This window comes from Carassius auratus, chromosome 28 (assembly GCF_003368295.1).
Source record: "Carassius auratus strain Wakin chromosome 28, ASM336829v1, whole genome shotgun sequence".
In the NCBI taxonomy this organism is placed as follows: Eukaryota; Metazoa; Chordata; class Actinopteri; order Cypriniformes; family Cyprinidae; genus Carassius; species Carassius auratus.
The window spans coordinates 19,386,389-19,408,264 of NC_039270.1; the positions used below are offsets into that span (position 1 = coordinate 19,386,389).

The 21,876-nt window shown below is 35.8% G+C and overlaps 3 protein-coding genes across 3 annotated transcripts in view; 1 reads left to right on the forward strand and 2 right to left on the reverse strand.

Moving 5' to 3' along the window:
- LOC113047539 (uncharacterized) overlaps positions 1-21,876 on the forward strand; it is a 402,993-nt gene that overhangs the window by 34,854 nt on the left and 346,263 nt on the right.
- On the reverse strand, positions 6,708-10,290 carry myadml2 (myeloid associated differentiation marker like 2). The gene has a single exon (XM_026208945.1). The coding sequence runs from the start codon at positions 8,601-8,603 to the stop codon at positions 7,692-7,694; it is 912 nt and encodes a 303-aa protein (XP_026064730.1). The 5' UTR covers positions 8,604-10,290; the 3' UTR covers positions 6,708-7,691.
- On the reverse strand, positions 11,331-21,553 carry notum1a (notum, palmitoleoyl-protein carboxylesterase a). The gene is made up of 11 exons (XM_026208931.1): positions 20,946-21,553; positions 18,464-18,516; positions 18,242-18,337; positions 18,027-18,087; positions 17,880-17,938; positions 15,562-15,664; positions 15,289-15,480; positions 14,671-14,768; positions 14,406-14,553; positions 14,245-14,292; positions 11,331-14,045 (listed from the first exon to the last, which is right to left on the reverse strand). Exons 1-11 carry the CDS (start codon positions 21,299-21,301, stop codon positions 13,739-13,741), a joined length of 1,521 nt encoding a protein of 506 aa, XP_026064716.1. The 5' UTR covers positions 21,302-21,553; the 3' UTR covers positions 11,331-13,738.

Sequence of the window (21,876 nt, forward strand, 5' to 3'; positions counted from 1 at the left end):
CCAAACGCGACCCAAAAATTAAGAGGCTGACATCTTAATTTGCATGGTAAAATAGGACATATAAATTGTTTAAATATTTCATGTCATAAAATTTCTTAAAGATTATAATAAATTATTAAAAACTATTATTGAACAAAAATGTATTGCAATAGTTTTTTTTTTCTCTAAAAAATACAAAAATAAAAATATGATTAAAATACAAAAAGTGGTTCATGAAGATGGTATAATTTTTGCAGAGTATCATAAAATCCACTAAAAATGTGCAATAATAGTAATATATATATATATATATATATATATATATATATATATATATATATATATATATATATATATATATATATATATATATATATATATTACTGAACACAAATAGATATAGAAAAAATTATAAAGATAAAAAAGACACTTAAATATTAGGAAACAAAGCGTGACCAAAAAATGAAGAGTCTCGGAATTAAATTAATTTTAATGGAAAAATAGTTCATGTAAACTGTATAAATATTGCATAGTATCATAAAATCCCCTGAAAATCTGCAATAATAATCAGAAAATATTATTGGAAAAAAAGGCACATTGATTTTCCTTTAAATAAAACAATAAAAAAAAACATAAATTTCAAGAACCAGGTGCTTCCCCAAAATTAAGGGGCTCAAATTTTTATTACTTTTAAAGGAAAAATAGTTCATATAAATTGTGTAAATATTTCATGTCATAAAACTTCTTAAGATTATAATAAATTATTAAAAACTATTATTGAACAAAAATGTATTGCAATAGTTTTTTTTTCTCTAAAAAATACAAAAATAAAAATATGAATAAAATACAAAAAGTGGTTCATAAAGACGGTATAATTTTTGCAGAGTATCATAAAATCCACTAAAAATGTGCAATAATAGTAATATATATATATATATATATATATATATATATATATATATATATATATATATATATTACTGAACACAAATAGATATAGAAAAAATTATAAAGATAAAAAAAGACACTTAAATATTAGGAAACAAAGCGTGACCAAAAAATGAAGAGTCTCGGAATTAAATTAATTTTAATGGAAAAATAGTTCATTTAAACTGTATAAATATTGCATAGTATCATACAATCCCCTGAAAATCTGCAATAATAATCTGAAAATATTATTGAATAAATATACATTACATTGATCTTCCTTGAAAAAAACAAAAAAAAAACTTGCATTTCAAGGACCAAGCGCGATCCAAAAATGAAGAGGCTCAGATCTTAATTAATTTGAATGGAAAAATAGTTCATATAAATTGTATAAATATTGCATAGTATCATAAAATCCCCTGAAAATCTGCAATAATAATCTGAAAATATTATTGAAAAAAAGGCACATTGATTTTCCTTTAAATTGAAAAAAAAAAAAACATTTCAAGAACCAGGCGCTTCCCCAAAATTAAGAGGCTCAAATCTTTATTACTTTTAAAGGAAAAATAGTTAATATTAATTTTATTAATATTGCATAGTATCATAAAATCCGCTCAAAATTCTCTAAAATAGTCAGAAAATATTATTGAACAAAAATATATTACATTGATGTTCCTTGAAAACAAAAGAACTTACATTTCAAAAACCAAACGCGACCCAAAAATTAAGAGGCTGACATCTTAATTAATTTGCATGGAAAAATAGGACATATAAATTGTATAAATATTTCATGTCATAAAATTTCTTAAAGATTATAATAAATTATTAAAAACTATTATTGAACAAAAATGTATTGCAATAGTTTTTTTTTTTTCTCTCTAAAAAATACAAAAATATGATTAAAATACAAAAAGTGGTTCATAAAGACGGTATAATTTTTGCAGAGTATCATAAAATCCACTAAAAATGTGCAATAATAGTAATATATATATATATATATATTACTGAACACAAATAGATATAGAAAAAATTATAAAGATAAAAAAGACACTTAAATATTAGGAAACAAAGCGTGACCAAAAAATGAAGAGTCTCGGAATTAAATTAATTTTAATGGAAAAATAGTTCATGTAAACTAGATAAATATTGCATAGTATAATAAAATCCCCTGAGAATTTGCAATAATAATCTGAAAATATTATTGAAAAAAAGGCACATTGATTTTCCTTTAAATAAAACAATAAAAAAAAACATAAATTTCAAGAACCAGGTGCTTCCCCAAAATTAAGGGGCTCAAATTTTTATTACTTTTAAAGGAAAAATAGTTCATATCAATTGTGTAAATATTTCATGTCATAAAACTTCTTAAGATTATAATACATTATTAAAAACTATTATTGAACAAAAATGTATTGCAATAGTTTTTTTTCTCTAAAAAATACAAAAATAAAAATATGATTAAAATACAAAAAGTGGTTCATAAAGACGGTATAATTTTTGCAGAGTATCATAAAATCCACTAAAAATGTGCAATAATAGTAATATATATATATATATATATATATATATATATATATATATATATATATATATATATATATTACTGAACACAAATAGATATAGAAAAAATTATAAAAATAAAAAAGACACTTAAATATTAGGAAACAAAGTGTGACCAAAAAATGAAGAGTCTCGGAATTAAATTAATTTTAATGGAAAAATAGTTCATGTAAACTGTATAAATATTGCATAGTATCATATAATCCCCTGAAAATCTGCAATAATAATCTGAAAATATTATTGAATAAATATACATTACATCTTCCTTGAAAAAATACAAATAAAAACAAACCAAGAACCAAGCAGGAACCAAAGCTTAGAGCTCAATTAAATCTAATGGGGAAAAAATGCATATAAAAAATAAAAAAATAAAACACCAACATTATTTTAAGATACTTTTTAATATTTATTTAGTTTTATGAGGCTTTTTTCCCCATTAAAACTAATAACGTTTTGAGTTTCATAATGTTTGGATCACACTTTTTATCATTGTAATATTCAGGGGCGTCGCTAGGCCCTTTTTAGGGGGGCTTCCCCTAAACTTATGCCAAGCCCCCCTAAAAAATTATTTGATTAATTAATTGGTGATCGCTTCAGTCCCCTTTAAAATCTCATTTGAGACGGTGGCAAGCTGCATCAAGTTCCGGCTCCTCCCCTTATCGGAGTCTGCATGGATTCAGCGCGTTTTTCAATCCACAGGGGCGCCGAGCAGAGCGAACATCAGAGAGTACAAGGTGTGTGTGTGTGCGTGTGCGTGTGCGCGTGCGTGTGCGCGTGTGTGTGTGCGTGTGGTGTGTGTGTTCTCGCATCCAATACCAGTACGTCTTCGCTGCGTTCACTTTCAGCCTTTATCACAGTGTGACAGATGTTTTTTCTTCCAACAAAAATGAAGCGATTAACACCCATGAAAACATACTTTAGAAAACGATCATGATTTATTTTAATTTACTTTTTGAAATTTTTGAATATGTTTTGAAACATATTATTGTGTATTTCGGCATTACATTATGCAGCCATGCAAAATAAATTATTAACGACACACATCATTGTCTGAAAGCACTAAATGGCACAGAGAGAGATACATCATATTATTTTCATAAATCTGTTTAATCTTAGTCCTTCTGTACCATATTTGCAAAACAAACATCCTTTGATGCAGCTGTTGTGTGTGTGTGTGTGTGTGTGTGTGTGTGTGTGTGTTTTCTAGTGTGGATCATGGAGGAGAGTTCAGGATCAGAGCAGGACCTCAGAAATGTAAGTCACACACACAGAAACACAGTTTTGTTGTTTGTAGTTGAGTTGTAAATGTGTGTGTTGTAATGTGTGTGTGTTGTGTTCAGACGCCTGTGATCTCACACTGGATCCAAACACAGCACACAGATTCCTCGTTCTGTCTGAGGAGAACAGAAAGGTGACGTGTGTGAAAGAGCTTCAGAATTATCCTAAACATCCGGACAGATTTGATGTACGTCATCAGGTTCTGTGTTCAGAGAGTCTGACTGGACGCTGTTACTGGGAGACTGAATGGAGCGGAAAAGGAGTTCATATATCAGTGTGTTATAAAGAAATCAAGAGGAAAGGATTGAGTCCTGACTGTGTGTTTGGAGCTTATAGAAACTCCTTTCAGAAAGAAATCCAGAGGAAAGGATGGAGTAATGACTGTTGGTTTGGATATAATGATATCTCCTGGAGTCTTGAATGCTCTGATCAAGGATTCACTGCTCGTCACAATAATAACAAAACTGAGATCTCTGTTTCTCCAGACTCCTGTAAGAGAGTCTCAGTGTTTCTGGACGAGTCGAGCGGCTCTCTGTCCTTCTACAGCGTCTCTGACACACACACACTCACACACTTACACACATTCACACACACATTCACTCAACCGCTACACGCTGGATTTAACCTTTATCATACAAACTCTTCAGTGTCTCTGTGTCACATTAAACATTAAACACACACACACACACACTCACTCACACACACACACACACACACACACACACACAGATATACTAGTGTTAGTGTGAAATCATATTTACACTGCCGTGCCATATTTCTCTGGCTGTATTTTCAGGAGTTCATGTCATTTTAGTTTAATAGAGTTCAGAATAAAATTACTGTATCTTCATCATCATTCTTCTTCTTCTTCATGTTTGAAATCATCTTTCAGAAGCACTTCTGGAGAAAAGAGTTTAACTGAACTTTAGACTGTGTTTGAATTAATTTTGACTCCTGAAACACAAACATTATTAACCCTTTAAACATCTTCATTTTTGGTCTCACTTCGTATCTTCACACTTAAAAATGGGACTTGAGCCTTGAAAAAAATATATATATAATTTTTTTTTTTCATTCTTAAAAATTTTAATGAGATTTTATATGTAATATCTATACACTTTCTATGACCTATTTTTTCCTCTCATTTAAATTTATTAAACTCTGATAAAACTCGTGGGGTAAATACAATACATTTTGTTCAATAACATTGTTTACTTATTATTTAGAATATCGATGAGATTTTGTTGATATTTATGCAATATCTATAAAATTGTTATTAGCTATTTTTCTCAATAAAATGTATTAATAATATATTCTCGTTAAATAATATTCGTTGTTTATTATTTATAATTCTGAGGAGACTTTATGATATTATGTAATATCTATACACTTTTTATGAGCTATTTTCCCCCATTAAAATTTCTTAAAGTCTACGCCCTTTTCCTTTTTTTTCAGGAAAATCTATATAATATGTTTTGGTTTAATACTATTTTCAGTCACACCCCCCCCCCCCCCCCATTAAAATTATTTTTTCATTTTTATTTATATTTATTTTTTATTTTGTTTATTTTTGTACATTAAAATTAAACTCTTCTTGGTTTTTGGATCACACTTATGTTTGCAGTTAAAACTGAATGAAGTCTTGAAAGTAACTTACACTAATCAGGGGTTACTGTGTTATAGGTGTTATTTTTCAACTCTTTATTATATCAAAATAAAAAAATGTCAAGAGAAAACATTTTCCTTGGATAAATGCTGAACTTGTAGGTCTTTTCTGAGCTAAATTCCTAAAGACAGAACAAATGAAGACTGGGAATATTATAGGAGTTAAAGAAATGTATCAAAGACTTTGACTCATAAGGCTAAAAAAATATTTTAAAGATTGTTTATCTAATAACTTAAACTCTTCATTATTATAAGGAAGAGGGCACTAGTACAGATCTTCTGCACAGAATTTCCACAAAAACACAAGTGAGGAAGTAAATAGTGATGGGAAGTTCGGATCATTTTACCGACTCTGACTTTTGAGTCGCGTTCAGCAAAATGAACGAATCTTTGTTCGAGTCTTTTTTTTTTTTTTTCATTTTAGCAAAATGTAATTAAAATGTAATGTGTTACTTCCCCAGCAAATCTAGTGCCTATGCAAATGTTGATCACACTACAAACAATACAAAACTAAAATGCAATAATGAACAGAAAAGATAAATTCATTGTTTACCTGGGTCTTCAGTCTGTGACCTCACCTCTTGTCTGACAAGTCTTCGGGTTCAAGTCATGCCTTAATCTCGTGGCAGACCCATGCGCTACCAATGCAGTCCGAGCCGGAAAGAGAAATGATTAGTTCATGAGTCTTCGGGTCGAGTCGTTCCTGAATCACTTAACATGCTTATATCACTCCCGAGATGACTCGTTCTTCCCGAGTCACATTCAAAATGAACGAATCGTTAAAGAAAGACACATCACTAGAAGAAAAAAGAAACACCAGATACTAGCACATGCAACACGATCATCAGACAGCATCAAAACTGTAACGTAATGGAATAAAATATTGACCAATGAATAGATAATAATTGCAGTCATGGGGTGTCGATCGATTCCATTAACGTTTTGATTATCCAGTTCAAAGTCTTTTTTCAGCTTTTGGTTCAAAATGTTATTTCTTTATTTTTGTTTACAAGCAGATACTCTGTTGTTTCTTTGGATGTTTTAAATGTTCAGATATTCATATTCAACAACATATATACAAATTAAAACCTATATATATATGTGTGTGTGTGTGTGTGTGTGTGTGTGTGTTTCTTTCTTTCTTTTTTTTTTTTTTTTAATTATATATCAATGATATTCACTGTTTGCAACTTAGCATACATTTCAAATATATTTTATATTTGAATTGTATGCTAAGTTGCAAACAGTGAAGATATATCATTGATATATAATAAAAAAAAATAAAGAAAGTTTTGAAAAAAAGAAAGAAACTGATATGGGCACAAAAGAATGCAGTTTAATTACCAACATATTTTGATTGATTTTAATGCATTGGAAATAAGTAACAATATATTGTCACATGCTATAAAAAAATAATAATAATAATCTGAACTTTTATTGGAGTCTTGGTACGTTGACCAGATATGCAGAGATTGCTTTCTGGGCTAAAATAAAATAAAATAAAATTATACTCTTCTTTTAGTCAGAGGTTACAGATCTCTCTTGTTTGGATAAGCAGCTGACCAAGTCTGTGTTAGAAATTATAATTTCCAGATATAAGCATTACCATATTAGTAATCGAATGATAATGATAATAATAATAGTAATAATAATAATAATGATATTGGGACATATAACCTATAACATCATATGCATTAAATTATAAAAACAACAACAGCAACAACAAAAAACATACTTGAAGGTATAGTTTAAAATAATATGTCATCTTTTACCCACCCTCATGTCATCCCTAAACTCTATGAATTTCTGTAGAACATAATATAATGTTTTTGTCCAATACAATCACCAAAACATTTTCAGAATATCTTCCTTTGTGTTCTACAGAAGTAATAAACTTTAAATCGAATAAAAAGTAAACAATGGCAGAATGTACATGTTTTGTTGAACTATCCATTTAAGTCTTACAGTGTCAATGAATTGAGGAGAGATATTGTCAGAGAGGTCAGTTGGTACATTGGAATAGAGTCTAAGCTTGCTTTGATTTCATTCTAAAGTAAAAACTTTACCAAGTAACACAAAGAAAAAAAAATCAATTGGAGTAAGAATTGCAGTTGGAAAGTCTAGACATGTTCATTCTAATCAACAAAATTACAAAAATCCAGAGTATTTTAAAACTCTACAAGTACACACTGCTGTACTTTACTAACATGGCTGTATGTCACAACATTTTCAAGCCTTGTTTCCAGTATTCATATGTCCACCATTCTGGAGATGAGCTGGTCTTACGCAGCTGAATGTGAGACAAATCGTATTCTTTGAGAGTAAACCAGATCGGTGAAGTACAGCACCAGGTTGGCACAAGTGAACACGGCGATCACCAGCTTGCTGTCCCATGGGCACTTTCCTCTCAGACAGTCTTTTGGTCGCCCCGGGGTGCCATACTTCTTATCAAAACTAAAAACCGGCCAGACCACAGCAGCACTCAGATACAGCAGCATTGCAAGGAAGGTGTAGATGACCACAAAGCGGTCAAAAGGGAAGCGCAGTGAAGACGTTCTACCCGAGACAGTCAGGGCCACCACCACCACAGTTACAGCGAAGCACAGGCTGTAGACCACCACGCAGTACTGAGTAGGGATGTGGCGGTTATATTCACTGTCATTGGCCAGAGCGCCGAAGATGATGCAGGCTATGAAGGCTTGGACCACCTTGAGCAGACCAGACACAGTGGCCATGTAGCCGACCACGTGGCCCGGCTTGGCCCGTGTGATAAACACCTCGGCCCCGTAGGCGAAGCAGCAGACGCTGGAGCAGACGGTGACGGCGATGCGATAGTTGCGCACCTCGCAGCCCTCGGATGGGCACTCGGACCTGAGGAAGTAGACGGGGTAGACTATCGAAGCCGTGACATACATGAGAGTGGCCAACATGGAGAAGGCCACAGTGAAGTTGTCCCAGGAGATGGGCATACACCCGTGTAGCCTCGTCACGTCCAGAGTGAAGACCACCAGTGTGACGGCAAAGCAGAAACACCAGACGAACATGCAGTAGGTCCCGTAGGTGGCACTGAAACCTGCACTGTGGGCCACCAAGGCCATGGTGGTGCAACCTAGAAGCAGCTGGCACATCCGGGCAGCGCCGACTCCAGACAGTACTGCTGCCCTGTTTAGATAATGGCCTCCTTGGGGGTCCATGGGAAGCTTTGGGTGGACCTCGGTGAATCAGATGAGTGTCACTGCACTTCCACGGCCCAATCCACAAACCTTGCCCTTTGCCTGCCTCTTTATTTAGCCAGCCTTAATGACAAACCTCCTTTACTGCTTCCCAGCTCTGCTTTATAATTACTGGAGAGTGTGTAGGATCGTATTACAGTAAAAACTCTGTATGGTGTCTCTGTGAAAAGGAATTTGAAGACAAAAGACTATAGCAAAAGCAATAGAATGACCAAAAGAGAATTGGCTGTTAAATTCAAATCATTGCTGTTATTTACATAAAGTTCCCAATTCCAGTCAATGGCTCTCTAGGACACCTTACAGCTTGAGTCTTTACATAGTCACCTTGTCCTCGCAGGTCTTGTTCTGTGGTATTCGTCAGCTGATGGTGACCTCAAGAAGTTCCACACAAGTCAACCTTCAAGATGCTGCTTTAGCCGAAGTATCTCTTCTTATCAAGATTAGCAAGATCCAGTAAATATTCCACATGCGATGGAATCCGGTTTCTTCTTCTCCAGTTTCTTCAAACTTTCTTCTTCTTTTAACACTGATTACCTTCTCTGATTTCTTACTCTCACTAGCACGCTTTCCACTCTCACACACACTGGCGAGCGCTGGGCTTTGAGTTGAAGTGTACTTGGGAAAGTGTTTTAATGAGTGCGTTTTGCCGAGCTCAGGGCCAGGAGCTCCACCAGCCCTATAAATAGAGCCCTATATTCCACTGTGGAATGGGGTGGGAATCCAAATGTCTGCGTCAAGCAACAGGGCAGGGAGTCTTGTTTCATATGGTTGCAAACTGTGTGTGTATGTGTGTGAGCTATTTAGGGACAGTTACAAAGAGTAGGCCCTGGCACATCTATCAGGCTCAAAGAAAAAAGTGCAATGTAATGGCGCCAGATTAAGAGCAGATGAAAAATGGCTTGTCAGTTTCTCTCTTTATTTTCTTTAGTGATAATTATTTTTTTATTTTTCTGAATTTCTTAATTTTTTTAATTAATAAGTAGATTTTCATAGTTTCTTAAAGGGGCCATTGGATACAAAATTCACTTTGACATGTCATTTGAACATAAATGTGTGTTGGCTGTGTGTGTACACATCCACCCTATAATGATAAAAATCCACCCTGTGTTTTTTATAATTCAAATGAATATTAACCCTTTTCTCAAATCAAGCTGTTCTCAGATGCTTGGCTGTGTGATGTCACACAGACCCTGGTGGCTCTCACGATTGTTGATTTACACTAGCGTTTTACCTAAGACCACCCTGAGTGAGCTGTCAACAGTCCTTCCATTGTTTCGACACTGGAGCAGATGTAAGAATGTCTCCTAAGGGATAAGGTGCTTTGTTGTTAGGATGTAATAATGAACATAGCAGTCTTCATTTACTCCCGTCATCTTAGCCGCTGAAGACGCAGTGGATTACATTTGTTTTTGAAGGGAATGCAACCTGGTTCTAACTAAATACATCTATGTTCGCACAAATAATTTGTGAGTATCATTTTTATTTATTTGTGAATCTTTACTAATTGCCTGTCCTAATAATGTGCTAGTTAGCAAGTTTAACCCCACAGAAGAGAGGGGAGGGGTCAGCAGAGCTAATTTGCATTTAAAGCAGCATGCAACAAAACGAGTTGCTCTGAAAAGAGCTGTTTTTGACAGGGTAAACAACAACAACAACATCCAGCTGGCACTAAGGCTATAAATGTATAATCCAGTTAATAGTATGTACCTTTAAAATACTTATAGTTGCACAGATTGTGTGTGTGTGTGCATGTGCGTGTGCATTACAATACTGTTTTATTTCCCTAAAAAGTCTTTACTCATTACATAACTCATTACATTACTTGGTTACTTTTCTAATGTATTGTTACTTTTGCATAACTTTCTAAAGTTGAGCTGGGCTTGCTTGTTTTGTTTTTAATATAAATATATATATTTTTGACAAATGTAAAAGTCCTTTCACACTAAAAGTGAAATGAATAAGCCTCAGGCTAAAGGAAATGTAAATTCACATCTGTTCAATAGAGAGAGCAGCTCAAACAAACCTTTAATATGTGCTCACATTGCATTAAGAATAGGACAAAGGAGAAGAAAGTTCAACACTCTTCAGCAATAAAAAAGAAACACTGATGTTATGTTTATCTAAAGTCATTTTTACTTATTATGGTTGAATTGGTTCATTGAAGGTCAGCAACAAGTCAATTTGATAGTAAAATGGATTAAATCCTTGAAGCATATTTGTGTTATTTAGCATTTTTAATTATTGCTGGTTCTGCATATTCTAAGTTTGCATTTAACTGTTTTGAGGAATACTGAATCTGTTTTTGTGCAGGTGAGATGAGTAAATGCATGTTCACATTTAGTCTAGAACTGCAGTTACAATCATGTTTATACAGGACACAATGTGCCTCTGCACTCCCAATTTCTCATGGGGAGGGGGGAATCTGATATTTCCTTTTCTGAAATTAAAAAGTAATGTTTTACTTCACTAGTTACTTGCAAAAAGTTATCTGATTACAATTCATCATCCCCAGTACTGGTCATAAAGTCACATCTCACCCTCCAATCAATTCCTGATAGAAAAAGTCCTGTAATGTTATGAATAAGAAATATATGATTGATGTTAAAGTATCATGGTTAATTCAGTAACTCCATGAGGTCGGCAGTGAGGCTTTAAATGTGTCTAAAAATGAATAACCAATACTGAACATTTCTTTAAAGTAACTGTAATGTGTTCTCTCATGGAAACATACATGCATTCAACACAAGAAATAACAGCATTATTTACAATTTACAAAGAATCACTTCTCTGTGAAAATAGCTTTATAAATATGACTTACATAAAATAAATATGCAACTTACCAATGTAGATTGAGTTTTTGTAAAAAAAAATGTGTTACAGAACAAAGTAGCATTTAGCAATACCTTCACATCTCTGTTGTTTTAGTTTTATTTATTTTTTTGATTTATGTTTTTATTATTTTCATGAGACCGCTACAAAAAAGTTATATTAAAAATAGTATTTTTATATTAAACATTTTAACAGTCTAGAGTGACTTCATTTGACAGAAGTACCCACAAAGGAGTCAGCTGTAAAGAAAAACTATACATAAATAAAGAGCACAACACCCTCTCCCAATCGAGTCAGAATTTGCATTGATAAAACTGTGATCAATCGCCTTAAAGTCAGTACAATGGTGGTTTATTACACAAATGGGAATAGCACTCAAACAGTGTAATTTTGCTTATTTTACCATTAAGACACTAAGAAAAAGATGTCCCACGAGTTGATACACAGTGAAATGAGTGAAATCCCCATTTTAATACAATGTGAATGAGTTCAACTGAAAGTACACCAAGAAGGCATAGAGACCGACCTGAGTAGCAGGGTCACATTCAAGTTAACGTGTGACTGGAATGTGACTATGAAAAGTAGGATGAGTTTTCTGGAATTAGCATTTCATCCAGGATGTGTGAGCATCTATACACTTGGTACCATAGAGAAATAGCTCACCTAAAAATTCTGACATCATTTACTCACCCTCATGTAGTTTAAGAATGTTCAACAACATCCAAACTTCTGTTTTTGTATAGAAGCACAAGTGGATTTATACTGCTTCAGAATTCTTAAAAAAAAAAAAAAAAGTCCATATGATCATAATATAGTTCTGTCATGACTTCTATCTGAGGGATTGCCAGAGTAATGTACATGACAATGTTAATGTGTTTGGTCTTGAAGGAATAGATCTGCTATGCTGTCGTTGCGACAGAGCAAGTACCGAGACTTGCTACTGCTAATACATTCACAACATGCTTCTGTGAGCATGTAAGAAATATTGCTGCTGCAAATATTACACATGAAATAACCCCATATAGCAAACACGAATCCCCTCGTAGCAGATCTATACAGGTGGAGCTGGGGAAGGTGGAGGGTTTTGGAAGCACGTTGCAAACTGCTACAGCAAGCAGTAGTCACATATTTGAATGTTGTACGTACTGCCTGCTGACACAGGAGAGAACCAATCAGCTGTGCCATGTGATAATGATGTCATTTGTTGAGATTGATTTAGAACTATTGAACTGCACCATCTAGAGTTTCATGCCAGAACTCTGTATTGTAAGGATCATATGGAATAATATGATACTTTTATGTTGACATTATGTTTTTATGGTCTTTGGCAGAACAATTGACCATAAACTTTGACGGTATCAAAAACAGAAGCTTGGGCATGTTTGAGAAGCTACCAAGTTGTGTTTTACTAAATAAATAAATAATTGTTTGGAATGGCATGGGAGATAGTAAATGGTAACATAATTTACTATAAGGCTAATACTATTCCTTAAAACACTATTAATAGTATATATTTATTTTATTACAACTTAGTCATACCCAGAGAATGGAGTTGGGTTTAGAGCAGGTGATCCAGTGTCTGTCTGTTCGGAAATGTCTGTTTTTAAGATTCTTGAGTATATCTATATATTTTACATGTACTTCATAAACTCTATAATCTGTGATACAGATTATAAACTCTGTAATCGATAATCTCTGTTCTCTCAATCTCTGTATTTTCTTCCTCTGAATGGACATATAATAACTCTAATAAACTTGTGACTAAATATATTGGTAAAAAAAAGAAATTAAAAAAACACAAAGCAAACAACAATGCTGAAGATCCGTAAAAATGGATTACATTCGTGATACTTTTATGACCAAAAGATAAATTAAGAGCAAAGATGCTTGTGTACCTTGTCCTGGTTAAATGGTTCTTCAGTACTTTCACTGGTACTGTGTTGTGTTGGGATCAGTTTTTAACAGTCAGCAGCCCATGGTTTAACTGAGGTGGATCTGACAAGAGCTCCATTCCAAATCTGGGCGTCTCCACCATCTCCAAGCTGCTCAGTGATAATAGTATATACTGGAGCAAACTGGACACCAACTGAAACCAACTGAGGGGATTTGGAGATGGAAGCCCCAAGAGATTTGGCACAGAGCCCCGACTAAAGGCAGGCTCAGCCTGAGGTCAAAGCTGAGGTGGGTAAAGGGGGTATGGGGTTGGAGGTATCAAACGGACTGATGGGAAGCATGGTCCCAACCGGGAGCGAGTTCCTCCATGGTATTTAGCTGCCGCTGCTGAGCATGCCCAGTAGCTTGCTTGGGTCCATGCCCTGCTGATGGGCCATCTTCTGCACGTCAAAGCCCATGTGCATGAGGAACTGGATAACGTTCATCTCCTGTCCCGTTGACTGATCCCGGATCGTTGGGCACGTTGGGTTGCAGTGAGGCCACGGACAGCTGTCGATCAAGTGCACAGGGCAGCCTTTGGGAGGGGATTTATTATTTCGGCTGTTTTCTTGTAGACTGCGGTCCCAGCAGTGGAGCGCTCTGGGTAGAGATGTGCCTTTGACTTGAACATCAGTCCAGTAACTACAACAAACACAAGAAGGAAGAGCCAGTCAATAAGCATCCCATTCATGTCATTAATGGAAATCAACAAAGGCATAATTTCTGCCAATGGGGAAATAACTATTTGAACTTCATTTAAATAACTAGAAAAGTGGTCAGATACAGTATACATATACTCCTGAAGTAGTTGAGATATACAAAATTCAAAGAGATCACTTACTTTCTTGTTATGAATTCATGCGAAAGGCAGGCTGGAGCAAACATGGCACTGGAGGTAAAAAGGAGAGCATTAGAAACAAAAAAAAAAAAAAGGTATTCACATCAAACTAAAATTAGTGCTTTGTTCACAGTAAGAGTCTTTGAAGGACATGTCAAACTTACGGGACATCCTTTAGAGTGTTCCTCAGTTCAGTACCCAGATTCTGAATATAACGCCATTGGCCCTCTTGGACGGGCTGTCCCGTAAGATGAATGTTGTCTACTGTTAGCTGGGCTTCATCGAAAAGCCACTGCACTATGAACACAGGGCCTGTGACAATGAAACATTAAACTGGGTTAACAAAAAGTAACCAAACTCAACAGTGTCTGGAATGAACTAGTTGAATGTGTCTGGCTGTGGCTGGTGCATATTATGTCATATACTCACGTTTAATGGTAGGATAAACTTTATATCCAAAGAAGCAGTTCCATTCTTTTCCTTCGTAAGCCTGCCGGCATCGCTCAGGTACCACACCGCCCCAGTATCTGTCAAAAAAAAAAGATAGATTCATTCAGTGAAGTTCACATGTACAGTAGGTGGCCAGCCTATCTGGGCATGACCGCCGCTGTAATTAGCGTATCTGTAATTCAGTCGCGTGTTAAAATCATTCGCGAAACTACCGCCAGGTGGCGCAAAGGGACGGATTGCGAAATGAATGTAATTGTAACTGTAACTGTATGTGAAGAAAAAATTAATCATGAAATGCTATTGGTATATGAAAGACTGTTCACAGCAAATTAAATATCCAATGCGATTTGTGAAAACATTTGCATGTTGCCAATGTGATTGAGGTATTCTAATCTATTTTCCATCGCACTGTGAAAAAAGCTGACCAACCAATCAATATAGATTTGCACTTTGGGTCACATGCCCAGGGCAGCTGCTTTTACATAAAACTAAAACTTGGTGGCGCTTATAAACAGAGAATTTTGCTAAGTGACAGTAGGAGCTAACTGACAGTAGTTTTTTTTTTATATACGGTAATAAGAAATATAATGTTCTTACTTGATTCCTCTCTTGATGACCTCTGTGGGGGCACAGTTGATGGGGTCCACGCAGTCAGTGCAGCGGTATTGTTTGTTGTCCAAGAACCAGCCAGAGTCGGACAGACCCCTGACCTGAATGTTTGCGTGACCCAACTCCTCCAGGAGCTCAGACACTGGGTCCACGTTCAGCAACACCCCAGTGCCACCCGCGCTGTGGACAAGACGCATACATTCAGTCAACATCAGTCAGGCACAACACACTCAGAAACCATCGTCTGCAATGTGGACTCACCTGCTTCCAGCTAACAGCAGTATCTTAGCATTGTCCAGACCCTTTGTTAGCAGATCCTTTACAACTTCCTTTATGATCAGTGAACCCATGAACGCATAGTCATCTACACATAATAAAAACAAACAAACAAAACAAAACAAGTTAATTACAGCTATTGCTAACTAACTTACGTAAGCTTGGACTGCCATACTGTGATAGTATCAAGTGGTGATGTATTGATACTTTGATATTATAATGAAACGTTTTGGGTCATTATGATTTTTATTTATTTATATTATAACTTTTATTCAGTGATAATGCATTGATGCAAATTATGAGCATTTATACTTTTTTTGTTCGTCATATTATCCTCCAAAAACCTCCAATCTTGGTTTCTATTTTCAACACTGATAATAATGAGAAATGTTTCTTGAGCAACAAATCAACTTATTACAATGGTTTCTGAAGAATCATGTAAAACTGAAGACTGGAGTATTGATGCTGAAAATTCAGCTTTGCTGCCACATTAATACATATAAAAAACCTTATATATATATATTAGGGGTGTAACGATACGCGTATTCGTATTGAACCATTCGGTACGACGCTTTCGGTTCGGTACTCGGTACGCATTATGTATACCGAACGGTTCGTTGGAGTAATGAATTATATTTGAAAAAAAAAAAAGAGAGAGAAAGAAATATAATGATATGCGTTCAACAAGGTAGCCCAATAACCCAAACAACGTAACAGGCAACGCCCCTGACACTCCCGAAGAAGAAAAAAACACCATCTTATATGTTTATGTTAGGCTACTCAGCAGGCGCTCGCTCACTCAGTACGCGCTGAAGGCTCGTTGCAAAATAGCCAATGCGTTTAACAGACTAGAAATGAGAAGATCCTCCAATAACCAACAGGTCTGGTGTTTGGGTGCACTTTGGATTCCCTTTAAGCTATAATGGTGATGGCAAGAGAGTGGTGGATAAAAAAAACAACGGTATGTCGCATCTGAAACATGACAGGGTACACCAGCGGGATTACAAAAAAAAAAAAAAAAAAATACCAGCGGGAATATCTGGGATATATGCGTCAGTACTATCTGGGAAAAGACGAAAAAAAGGAGAAACATGCACGCAGCAAACTATCCCTGCAGCATTTAGACACTATAGCTTACAGGGAATCCAACCCAAACACCAGACCTGTTGGTTATTTTAGGATCTTATATTTCTGGTCTGTTAAATGCATTAGACATTTTGCAACGAGCCTTCAGCGCGTGCTGAGTGAGCAAGCGCCTTAGGGGCCGTTCACATATCGTGCCTAAAAACGCATGGAAAACGCTAAGCGCGTCTTTCTCCTCATTTCCAAAGCGCTCGGGCAGAAGCGCTCATGAGGCGTCTGTCTTTGCTAAGCAACAATGACGTGCTCTCTCCATGAGACGCGGAAATTTCAGCGAAGGATAAATGGATTTGCAGCTCTAAAAATCGCTTGCAGTAGCGCTGCTACTAAATTTATTTCAAAATTGCAATCCATATACAACTATGATCAGCTGTTCCTTCATCTTGGCTGAGCTCTCAACGTTGTTACGGGAAAGGATGAAGCTGATTGGTTGGTTCTTGTCACATGACCCGCGGTGCGCTTGCGGCATTCTGAAAAGTTGAGATGTTTTTACATTTTGCTGTATCTAAAACGTATCGAACCGAACCGAACCGTGACATCAGTGTATCGTATCGAACCGAACCGTGAATTTTGTGAACCGTTACACCCCTAATATATATATATATATATATATATATATATATATATATATATATATATATATATATATATATATATATATATATATATATACATACATACATATATATATATATATATATATATATATATATATATATATATATATATATTCACTGAGACCAAATACGTCTGAGACCACTAGAGAAAGACTGAATTAAATTATAGTAATGATATGATTATTATAGTGAAAATATCTTATTGATTATTCTTGTCATATTCCGTAAATACATTTTAATTACAAATTATATTATAATGAATACATTTCATGAATTTACACTTGAATTGGCATGAAATCTACAGGATTGTTCAAAATCCGGCTGTCCATGTTATTTAGCATAATGAGAATATTCTGAATGGAAACTATGAAAAAAAAAAATAACTTTCATACATAGCAGTTACCTATAAATAATGTCAAAACCTATTATTATTATACTTTTTTTTACATTATTTTTCTCTCAAATTAAAGTGACATTTCATCTGTGCATTGTAAGCTGTGCATACCATAGTAGTGAATGTATCATCTGTTAGGTGAGGAGTCTTACTTTGATCAGTTTTTGGTGTGGCTCCACTCCATACATCACTTGAGCAATATGGGATGAACCTAAAAAGTGATAAACACAAAGTTATCAGGTCCAAAACCATGCCAAAATCACCCTCATTTTCACAAACATTTATACTGAGATACTCACACCATGTTGGCGTTCCACCAGTGTGGGTTTTCCTCTGGAAGCGAAGACAGTATTCCTGTGCCTAAAGTTAAAATAAAGACATACATATTATGTAGTTAAACAAAATAACAGAAATTTGAATAATCTAATTTAAAAGTTTTGCATTTTATTGTGCCAAGTGAATAAACCTTCATAGTGATATTATTAGAAATGGAGTTTGAGTTGGCATTTCTAACCTGTCTTAGTTTGTGGCCAACTGGAGGAGCTCATGAGCCTCCTCATGGTCTCGTATCTGCTGTTACAGTTCTCTTTGTTGAAGCAGTACCAGCCACCTGCAGAGAGAGACGACTGTCTTACACGATCTTCCTGACAGATACACACAATGATGCAGAAAAAAAAAAAAAAAAAAGACTGAACGCACCCGAAGTTATTCTAATAAATGAACGCTTCACACTTACCCTCCAGAAATATTAACCATCTTCTGCTTCCTTTGGACTCCTTCAGATAGTACCTGCAATAAAGCAGATAATTACATTAAACGTACATTTTTGTCAATACATTCAACGGTAAACTTTAACCACATTTCAACACAAGTTATTTTGAAATTACACATTAAAACATACTTAAGTCTTATAAGTGGGTCAAAATGCACTCTAAAGTTTCATTTATTATAAATTATACCAGAAAACATTTACATTTAACTGCTACAATGCAATATTTCCTCTTGATTATTCTATGCAATGTTCACAGTATCCACAAGAGGGCATTCAGCTATTGTGTAAACTCAGTCTATCTCAAACTTTTTTACTTGTGTGAGAAAAGTTATAGTTGTGGTTCAGTTTGCTACTTTGAGGGGAATCAGTCGGCCTTAATTAAAGACAGCTTAATTATGCATTCAATTTATGCCACTGGTGACCGCATTTTTGGCATATGGTGAACATTTCTCACTGTTGTCCACCTCACCACTACTTACACACTAATGATTTATGCTCCATTACATTACAACTTATAAAGGTTGGGCTACAAGTCTGCCAGCCCGTGGAAACTTAAGTTTTACATGCAGAAATATTAGGACAAGCCTAACTCGTTTCGGTAGTAGGAATGGTTTTGAGTTCCAGAGAACCTGGGGGATCCATGAGCGGAGTCCATCCATGTGTAACAGCATATCACACGACACACAGGAGACCTTCTCTACAAGCTCTGAGTGACTGCAGATCTGAGAAAGAGCACAGGCCGCTGCCAAAAAAATATTGCAGCTTTGGTGCATTGAAGAGCGTCTACGGTGAGCGTGTTCCCAGAGTCAGAGTTTATACCAGCTCTGATTCCCTGCTAGCAAAACATAAAAGAACTCTATAACACAATGATGCTGGAGAATAGTATGATCAAGACCCCAAATCAGGGTTGCCAGGTTTTCACAAGAATCGCCCAATCCCTACTCAAATCTAGCCCCAGTTAAACATTTATTTCAGGGGAGTAAAAAAAAATGTTTTCGGTGGAGTTCCCCTGCTAAAATTCGCATTCCAGGGGGAAATTATCATGTTATTGGAGTCGCTTTTTTCAATGAAAAGCTTACCACAGCAACAGTTTTAAATCAGTCCAATTCCGTGGGAAAAACTTATACTTGGCAACACTGTCCAAAATGACCTTGTGAAACAAGGAAATACGGTCCAGGATATATTGACAGATTTCTAAGATTTTATATTATTTTTAGATAGCATTGTTGTTGTTATTATATAATTATAGATTATTTATCACTGGCAACATTGGCATATACGCTGTACTGTCGCAAGGAAGAGTTACGCACTGCTGGATCTAATTTTACTACTTCTGTACATCTGTCCCCACTTTTACATTTTACAAGAGTCTAACTTTTTAACTTAAATGTTTAAGATTTCAGTTTAATACAGCAGAGGCTCAGGCATGGCATGTAATGATGTGTCTGCTGCCTAATATATTATTCATATTGTAAAAGAAATGTACATAACAAAAAATGTTGAACATAGTAGTTATATTGTAGTGTCTAAACCCAAGCGATATCTTGCCACAATATCATAAAACCAATCAACCAATATCCCGCTCTTATAAGAATTGTGTATAGCGATTGGGAAACAATGCCATTAAGCTCATGTGGTTTTGACCTCAGTATCTTGAGTTTCAGTCTCCAGGTATGCCAGAAAACTAATGCATTCAAAAATACCAATGAGTTGAAAATCAATGCAATACTTGGAAGGTGTCGGTGGATGAATGCTGATGTTTCAGAACTGGTCATTGAAACCCTATAATGATTGACCATTACTCTGAGGACGATGTGCCCCTCATGGTGGTTTTGAACTTGTTCAGACATTTTTAGACAAATAAACTGAGTTTTTTTTTTTTCTGTTATAACATCAAATAAAATAAACAATAGTTATAAAAAACCAGTCTGCAAAATCCAGTTGGAGATGCCACTGATATCAGGCATTTCTACTATATATTTGCCATGTCTACCTCAGCTACCCATCAACTCCAGTGCAGTTATATTGCTATACTGTAAACTATAGATCATATCAAAGCACATATTCCCCTCTTATTCTGCACCAACCCCTCCCACCTGTCACTGTATTACTATTTCTCCAAAGGATTCCCAACCAAATCTTCTCAACCTGCGCAACTCGCTCTCTTAGAATATTAAAATATAGTAGCCTATGCGTATAGTTTGAAATACCGCAGTATAAGAATAATATGACTCTTCTGACTATGTAAAAAAAAAACGTACAATCTTTCAGTTGATAGTTTATGGCAGTGATGGCTCGAGTTGAAGTTTTATTGTATTCTAGTAACAATAACGGATGAGACTATGTGTGAATCTGAGCGCGCGGATGACGCAATGCTGCATGCGCCTGTGATGCCCAAATATTGGGTTCCCTGTGGTTTCTGATTGTAACCGGCTTGCTCTCTTACCCTGCTGGGGTCCCGTCGTTACAGGTGACTGATGTATTCTCCAGGAAATGTAGCTTCATGTCGTAGTCGAGCTTCTGGGCCGAGCAGGGGTAGAGGGACTGCGCCAAGTTCTTCACCTGAGTCATGAAATTGTCCATGTTTTCTTCAACAGCTGTGAAGTCCAGTGAGAAGCTCTCGGTGGTTTCCGCGCGGTCCCGGTAATGAGCGGAGGGGAGCGCTCGCCGCGGCTGCGGGTTTCGCCCTCCGCGGAACTTCCTCGCGCCGAGCGCGCCGGACTGAGTCAGACTCAGCAGCATCACAGCCCAGTGAAAGACATCCAGCACCCTTACGCTCCTCTGCGACCGCCTGCACTCCATCACTGAAAATCCTGAGAGGGGTGCTGGAAATCTGCAGAACCGGTTACATTCAATTCAAAAGCTAAACAGTTATACACAAAGACAACGTGACTCAAATTGGATGAACAGGTGAGCTTTCTCAGTGCAAAACGTTTGAGTCCTTTAAGTTTTTTTTCTTTCTTTCTTCTAATGTTCTACAGACAGGTTCCTCCACTGACATGAAACTCCTAAACGGACCGTGGCGTGCTCTTCTGTTCAATACCTGTGTGTTTAAGCGCTCCGGGTTTTAACTCCGCTTTCTTCCCCGTGGGCCAATCGCTGCGGAGGGCAGTGAAACGGGGCGTGATCCAGTCACGCTGATTTCTGTCCTTTGCATTTATTGAAGAAGAAAAAATATGCCCATAGTTTGGTCCTTTTGATCTACGATATTTGACTTGATGTGGTAGCTTTTATTGGCATTGAAATGCCTGTTTCCTAATCCACGCGAATTTATAGAGTGAGAATAAGACACGGCTTTCGTGCTTTGGATAATAAAAAACAATACACTTTATTATTCGGTTAGGTAGGCTACTAACCTAATAATAAAATAGCAATAT